The sequence below is a fragment of the Cucumis sativus genome, chromosome 4 (assembly GCF_000004075.3).
Source record: "Cucumis sativus cultivar 9930 chromosome 4, Cucumber_9930_V3, whole genome shotgun sequence".
NCBI classification, from domain to species: domain Eukaryota; kingdom Viridiplantae; phylum Streptophyta; class Magnoliopsida; order Cucurbitales; family Cucurbitaceae; genus Cucumis; species Cucumis sativus.
Genome location: NC_026658.2, coordinates 15,802,192 through 15,810,313, shown reverse-complemented (window position 1 = coordinate 15,810,313; position 8,122 = coordinate 15,802,192). Strand labels below are relative to the sequence as shown.

At 32.6% G+C, this 8,122-nt stretch overlaps 2 protein-coding genes across 2 annotated transcripts; both read right to left on the bottom strand.

The window, feature by feature from the left end:
- Positions 1-1,334: 1,334 nt before the first annotated feature.
- On the bottom strand, positions 1,335-3,291 carry LOC116403431. The gene is made up of 2 exons (XM_031884573.1): positions 1,743-3,291; positions 1,335-1,672 (listed from the first exon to the last, which is right to left on the bottom strand). Exons 1-2 carry the CDS (start codon positions 3,289-3,291, stop codon positions 1,335-1,337), a joined length of 1,887 nt encoding a protein of 628 aa, XP_031740433.1.
- Positions 3,292-4,754: 1,463 nt separating this feature from the next.
- LOC116403430 lies at positions 4,755-5,852 on the bottom strand. Its single transcript, XM_031884572.1, has one exon. The coding sequence runs from the start codon at positions 5,850-5,852 to the stop codon at positions 4,755-4,757; it is 1,098 nt and encodes a 365-aa protein (XP_031740432.1).
- Positions 5,853-8,122: the final 2,270 nt, after the last annotated feature.

Sequence of the window (8,122 nt, the reverse complement as noted above, 5' to 3'; positions counted from 1 at the left end):
ACGATGTACTACAATATCCGTATTTAACCCCGCATATCCTGATAACTCCAAGCAAAAATATCTGAGTACTCACGTAACAAATTGATTTATTTTTTTTCGAGTTTCACTGTCATTGATGTGCCAATTTTTACCTTTTGATTCCTCCTGAGAACCAAATTGATTACTTTAACTAGCTCTTGTGAGGACCTAAGACCTTATCTCTTCTTCTACTAATCTTAACAGTTTCTGAGGATATTCTCCCAGCATTTCATCGTCACTCTCTTTGTCAGATTCCATAGTGTATATTAAGGTATCAAGGGAAACTGGAATTACTAACATCTTCGTTCTTATGAATGTTGTCTATGAAAAGGTTTGGACTTTAGTGTTTAATTTGCAAGATGCAAGAAAGAAAAGCAGAGAGAAGAAGAAATTAGAAAGAATGAAAGGAAAATGCGAAAATTTCATTAAATAACAAGAAAGAGGAAAAAAAAAAAGTACATTCCATTTTGTAAAGCAAACAAAATACTGTGGCCTTTAGAACTAGACAAATAAAAGTTTAATCATTACTCTTGAAAATCTCCAGAAAATGTAGGTAGGTCTACAACATCCCAATTGTTAAGCTCAAAATTAGGTGGACATGCATAAACTGTTTCATCTTCAAATGATGCTTCTTGTGCCACTGCTGCAATTGATAAACTCTCCATCTTTGTTAACAAACAATGTTTTGAATCAAGAGTCACGTGATGAGTAACTTATACCAGCACTCTTGAAAGTATCATATAATGCTGGTATAAATTTTAGACTTGGATCAAACACCATCATCCCTTGCTTTTCAAAACACCTTTTCTTCTTTCTTTTTGAAGCCTAATTTTATCATATACGTTTGGCATATAACCCAAACCAAATCTCCCTTCATTGCTTGGTGTATTTAGAAGTGTTTCCAAGCTTTGATTCAAACCATATCCTCCACTTCTCATCATCCTTTTTGTCGTAACTTTAGGCATGTGTGGACTTTATTACTTCACCTGCAGTTGCTTCCATCATAGTTGCATGAGCAATTTCAAAAAAGCGAAAAGAACACTCTAAAGCTTCTTCTGTTGCCTCCACATATGGGGTTGATATCGGTTTTGTTATCAGAAAATCTTCCTCTCCATTAACACTATCATCATTACTACAAATCAATCATCTACTCCCACAATAAATTTCAATTTTTGATGCAATGTAGATGGCACCACTCCTGCAGAGTGAATCCAAGGACGACCTAACAAAAAGCTGTAAGTAGGTGTTATCTCCATTACTTGAAAGACTATTGAAAGTACATGGGGCAATTTTGATTGGTAATTCAATATCACCAATTACTTCTCTTCGTGATCCATCAAAGCTCTCACTACCATAGTACTTGATTTGATGTATGACATGTCCACTGGGAGCTTTAATAGTGTAGATTTAGGCATTATATTAAGAGCTGAACCGTTATCCACTAAAACTCTTGCTATAACATAATCCTTGTACTTCACTTGAATATGCAGTGCTTTTATATGGCCTAAACCTTCAGGGGGAATTTCATCATCCGTGAAGACTATAGAATTTGAAGACGTAATGCTTCCAATAATTCCGCTGAACTTTTCCACTGAAATGTCATGTCCAACATGTGCCTTATTCAAAATATCTAATAGCACTTTGCGATGAGGCTCTGAATTTAAAAACAAAGATAATAAAGAAAGCTGGAGTATTATGCATTTGCTCTATGATCTTATACTCACTTTGTTTTACTATTTTCAAGAATTCGTTTGCTGCCTCATCTGTAACAGGTTTTTTGCATTCTATATCTTTTGCTGTGACAGACATCTCTACATCCTGCTCTTTGTCATGTTCATTCACATTTCTTTTCTCACTTTTCCTCCCTTGCCCCAATGTTAAACTACTTGAAGGAGCTGTTAAATTATCTGGTTTATAACATCTTCCACTTCGAGTTATCCCGCTGATTCCTGTAATATTATCAACTGAAGGACCTGTAATGACTTGGCAATCATACCGCCATGGCACCGCTTTCAAATCCTTAAATTTGAAAGGACTCGGTACTTCGACAATGAGTTGTTTAGGATTGCAAGAACTTGATTTATTACGATTTTCTTGATAAAAGACTGTCAAAGGCCTTGGTAAAAAGGGATTTTCCTTTTTTGCAACTTCACCCATTAATGTACATATTTTATTGTCTTTCATCTCATCTTTTCCTTGTCCTTCGTATACTGTGAGTATCTTCGAATCCATAAATTGTTGTACTTTAGATCTAAATGTACAACATCGTTGGATAGGGTGGCCTGCAACTCCTTGATGGAATATACAACGTTTGCCTTCATCGTATCCTTCGTATCTTATATTGGGGTCTAAATACTCCAAACTAACATATCCTGCTTCAAAAAGACCTTCAAAAAGTGTTTCCATAGGCATCCTTATCTCATGAACTTCATTTTTACACTTTCCAACAAAACAATCTATCGCATTCACTTTTGAATTTTCATGATTAGGAAGTGGATTGTTGTTGACATCCGGCTTCTCACCAGCTTTTTTGAAGCTCAACCATCCAGCATTAATTAAAGATTGCACCTTCCTTTTCAAAGCTAAACAATTTTCAGTTGAGTGTCCCACTCCTCCGGCATGATAATCACATCGAGCATTTGGATCATACCATTTTGGATAATGAGGTTGTATAGGATTTATTGGGATAGGAGCTAACTGTCGATTATGAACTAGCTGAGGTAAAAGCTCTGTATATGTCATAGGAATTGGGTCAAATCGAAATGTTTCTGAGTTGGTCTTGCTACCCTGACCTTGTACAAACGGTCGAGAAAAGTTTGAATTAAAAAGTTTTGGGGCTCCAGAGGGAGAGTGGGTTGGTACATAGTTGTTATAAAGGATATGAGTAACATTGCTTATATATGAAGGAAAACTTTGGTCATGTTTTCTTTGGCCAAAAGTTGATTTGTGGTTCCCTAAATTAGGAAAACCAATTGCATGAACCTCACCTTCTTTCTTCTTAGGTGTTGCTCCTTTCTTTAATCCACCATACTCAGCTGAAGTCTCTATTAACCTCCCATGTTTTATCCCATATTCAATTCTTTCACCAATAACAATAATGTCAGAAAAATTGGTTGTAGCATTACCAATCATTCGATCATAGAACGGCGCCCGCAAAGTATTCATAAACATAAATGTCATTTCTTTGTCTGTTAATGGTGGTTGAACCTCTGCGGCTATATCTCTCCATCGTTGAGCATATTCTTTAAAGCTTTCTGAACTTTTCTTCTCCATCCGTTGTAAGTCTAAACGATCTGGAGCCATATCAATATTATGTTTGTATTGCTTTAGAAATGCATCAGCTAAATCCTTCCAAACATGAATGTGTGCATTATCTAATTGAATATACCATCGAGTAGCTGGACCAGTCAAACTGTCCTGAAAGCAATGGATCAACAATTTATCATTACCAATATGCGCTGCCATCTTTCTACAATACATTATAAGATGACTCCTTGGACACGATGATCCATCATATTTGTCAAATTCTGGAACTTTAAACTTTGTTGGAATGATCAAACCCGGTACTAAACACAACTGTGTTGCATCTATATTTCCATAAACATCAGTCCCTTCAATTGCTCGCAATCTTTCTTCCAAAACATCTAGTTTTTGCTTAGCCGGAGTGTTTTCATTTTGCCCCATGTCTTGAATTTTAGCCTGAGCTTCCAATTGTTCTATATCTGGGACAGGAGGTGGAACATCAAAAAGTGGATTCATAGCAACATAGTGTTGAGCAGTTTGAGACTGTGTAGCGTTCATGTGGCGTGGCGTAAATCCTGGGGGATAAATGGGATCATCGGTGTCTTGAACCGGATTACTTGATTGTGCTGTTTCTACGACGACTTTTCCTTTTCCTGCTGAAAGCAATTCCAGTATTTTTGAAACTTGTTCCCCAAGATTATTAATATCTTGTCTCATTTTATCCATGTCTTTATCTTGTTCTTCCATGATTCGACTTCTATACCGTGTATTGTAAGTATGGAGAATTGGAGTAGGACGAGCTATGTTTTTCTTTGATTATTATGAGAACTTTGAAGACCAAAGAGTAAAAGGAAAGAAAAAAAAAATTAAATAAATAAATAATAAATTCAAATACAATAAATCAACACAAAATATAAACTTGGCAAAAAAAAAAAAAAAATGATGATAACAATAATAATGAAATGCAATAACAACAACTTTGTTCATAATAGCAAAATAAACAGCTTAATAAAAACGACCAAAATGTCCAAGTTCTCTGCATATCATCTTTAAGAATCTATTAAGATCATCTGAATGTGGTCGTATTGAGAAAAAATTAATCCTTAAATCAGCTGCCCATTCCGCAAAACCATTTGCTCTTCTAGACACTATTCTGAGAAATCCAATTGTTTGATCTACACGTTCAACTAACGTTTGAAAATCTCTCCTTTGCAAGTCATAATCAACCTTCATTTGCATGTAATCTGTCTTCAATAATTTGTATTCTTGCACTATTCTCTCACTTGAATTTTGAAATGCAGTAAGTTGATGGTGTAAGGAATCAGCATAATTTTTCAGTATCTTATAATCTTCAGAGTGCTCGACCATCTTCACATGTAGGCTATCGACAGTTTGGCGTAGAGAACAATTGTGTACTTCCAAATCTACTATTTGTGCTTCCCGTTTACCAATTGACGATTTCAAATCATTGACAAGCTCGAGATAATATTCCTTCATGTTTCTAAGTCTTTAATATATTCATCTTGTGATTCTACTGTTGCCTGTAATATTGTCTTTTCATTTTTCAAACTTCTATTCGACTTATTCATTCGCCTCATCTCTTCATCTAACACCTCAAGATTCTTTTCTAATTTATCTTGGTTTTTTAAGAAACTCTTGGTCTTTTCAAGCTCTTTCTGCAAAAAAGTCGCATGATCTATCCATTGGCTCGTCTCTTTTTGAAGTTTCTCATTCTCTTGCTCTAACAGTCGATTTTTCTCCTCTAATTTAGTGATCTTCTCAACCCACTGGTCTGGTTGTTCAGAGCTTGGCTCCTCTACCCTTTCAACTACCTCCCTTAAGGTATATATTACATTCTTCCTTCTATTTGTCTGCCACGCCTCATATCCACTAGTAACCCCTTCATAGTGTCCTTTGTCTTTTATCTTCCTCACAGACTTCCATGCACATACTGCTCGATGTTTTTTCCTTTGACAATCTTCATGATCGTATGCAAAATCAGAGTCTTGTAAATTATGAGTTGGTGGTATAAACTGTTTGAGCCAAACTTGACGCAAAACTAACAATGGTGTATAGTTAACACCTCCCCACGGTCCCAACAATGGCACACTATGGAAATCTCCACATCTGTAAATTACTGCTTTCAAAGGCATCCATTGGGCTTTCCATATGACATCTTCAGAACTCAACGTTGAAAAGAAAGACACCCAAGTCTCCTTCTTTGGATATGTTGGGTTCCAAACTGCCATACCAAACTCACTAATTGTGTTTCGCATTAAATTCCATGGGCTACTGAATTCTAACTTTGGACACCTAAACTCTGCCGGAAATTTGATATGGCTGTGTATCCAAATATATAATAAAGGAACACAACAATTCAATTTTCCTGCACCTTTATTTCTACAGAAGTTAAGGGATCGAAAAGTTTCAGCCAATATAGGTATAATAGGATCGACTCCTCGTTCTATTTCAAAGAATAATCTGATCACTTTCCCATCGACATAATCTGCTTTAGGAAAAATCACCGCTCCATAAATGCATAATGCCAAGAGAGCAAGACCTTTGTCTTCATCAATGTACGTCTGTGTCATCATTAATAGATAGTCAAATGGCACATTCTCTTCTCCACCCTTAACTTTTATATGTTTCTGAATTTCAGTGGCATGGACGGTTTCTAAAAATTTTGACAAAGTCCTTTTTGTTGTTTGCTTAGGGTTAAAGAAATAAACAATTTCCCTTTCCTTTCCAGGCATGCTAAGCATAGCTTGATATTCTTCTATGGTTGGCAGTAAATCACATGACCCAAGTGTGAAACAATTATATGCTGGATCCCAAAAATTAATTATGGCTCTTAAAGCAAAATGATTCACCGGTATGTACATCAACTCTGCTATATGTCCATATTTCTTCGAAAAAATGAATCTCCGTTGAGGTGTCAATGCCTCCCAAATCATTTTTAGTTTTGCTAAATCATTTTGTGTAAAAGAGAGCTGACACTTGGATAGTACTGATATTTGAGAAGAATCATTTATGCTATCCCCAAATTTTTGTTGTGTCTCTTCAGCCCATTTAAGAACATCACTTGGCTCATCAAATTTGGATTCATAAGATGAATGCATTGACATATTGGACATTCTGGTACTTAAACAACTGTTTATTTTTTGCACAATTATAACAAAAAGATATAGTCAAATCACTTTGCACAATAATAACAAAGTAACAAAACATGAGAAAGAGAAAAAAAAAAAAAAGTAAAAAAAAAGTAAAAATAAATAAATAAATAAAATTAAAAAAAAAAAAAATTAAAAAAAATTAAAAAAATTAAAAAAAATTAAAAAAAATTAAAAAAATTAAAAAAAATTAAAAAATTAAAAAAAATTAAAAAAAATTAAAAAAATTAAAAAATTAAAAAATTAAAAAATTAAAAAAAATTAAAAAAATTAAAAAAATTAAAAAAATTAAAAAAATTAAAAAATTAAAAAAATTAAAAAATTAAAAAAATTAAAAAAATTAAAAAAATTAAAAAAAATTAAAAAATTAAAAAAATTAAAAAAAAATTAAAAAAAAATTAAAAATATAAAATTAAAAAAATGTAAAAAAAATGTAGGATAATAATAATAATAATAATGAATAAATAATAATAATAAATAAATAATAATTAATAACAGAAAATTAAAAAAATGTAAAAGATGTAAAAAAAAAAAAAAAAAAATAAGGTTTTCCTTGTGGTTGAAATCAAAGACCAAATTTAAAGAAAGAAAAAAAAAACAAAATAAAAAATTTGTTTTTTTTTAATATACTATGATTAAACCCCATTTTAAAAATAAATAAATAAATAAAAAGGAAATATGTCAAATTTTATAAAAATGTGAAACTTTGTTTTTTTTTTTAAAAAAATAATAATAATAATAATAAGACTTTGGATAAAATAAGCTAGATAGAAAAATGACATAGTGTTGGTATCAAAACTTTTAAAAGAAAAAAAAAGGCCCTCAAATTTATTCTAATGTTATTTAACTAATAACAGAAGAATTAATCTGAGCGAGGATTTTTCATGTGCTTGCACGGGAGTCGAAACCCCTCGAAAGTCAACACTACTTCATCCTCAATTCTAGTCCTATAAGGTTGTAGCCCGGGTAGAGGGCTTGTGAGTGTGTGTAAATGCATGATGACATAAAAATAAGTAAATAATAAAAAAAAAAAAATACCAATAACACAGTACAAAATATTACATCTAAATCAAATAAAAACAAATAATTAAGTGAACCAACATATTATAATATAATAATAATAAAAGATAAAATATATGGCTCGACTCTCCAAAATCCCCAGTGGAGTCGCCAAGCTGTCGCGACGTGATCGCTACGCGGAGCGGCCGACCTCCCCGTTTATTTAATTTTAATAAAAAATTTTGGAGTCGCCACCAATCATATTAAGGTGTGATTGGTCACCCAAAAAAAAAAAAAAAAAATGGTCTGCATACATTCAGAGATTTAAGTTCGGGAGTCAGTTGTGTGTAGGGAAGGTGTTAGCACCCTACAACACCCAAAAAATGGTTACCCAATTTTATCTTTTAAATTAAATTATAAAGGTTCACAAAACAAAATTTTTATTTAGGTTTTGTTTAAATGTCTCATGTTTATCAATTCATATCGAAGAAAGTAAAAACTAAGCATGAATTGATGATTATGAGTGGCATAGGAGCCATTAGAAAAATTAAGTTTATTTTTGTTTTAAAATATTTTTATTCACCTTAAGAATATTAAGATACCAAAACTTGATATTTTAATCTCTATCATAGGTGTTTAATGAAAAATTTCATATATCTAGAATTAATAAATTCATAGAAAATACTACTCAG

Excerpts from the sequence above, each read along its gene's own strand:
- LOC116403431 (XM_031884573.1), bottom strand. The coding sequence starts at position 3,291 with ATGGAGAAGAAAAGTTCAGAAAGCTTTAAAGAATATGCTCAACGATGG. Across the intron at positions 1,673-1,742 it reads CTTGAAAATAGTAAAACAAA|AGCCTCATCGCAAAGTGCTA; the intron begins GTGAGTATAAGA and ends TTTTAAATTCAG.
- LOC116403430 (XM_031884572.1), bottom strand. The coding sequence starts at position 5,852 with ATGACACAGACGTACATTGATGAAGACAAAGGTCTTGCTCTCTTGGCA.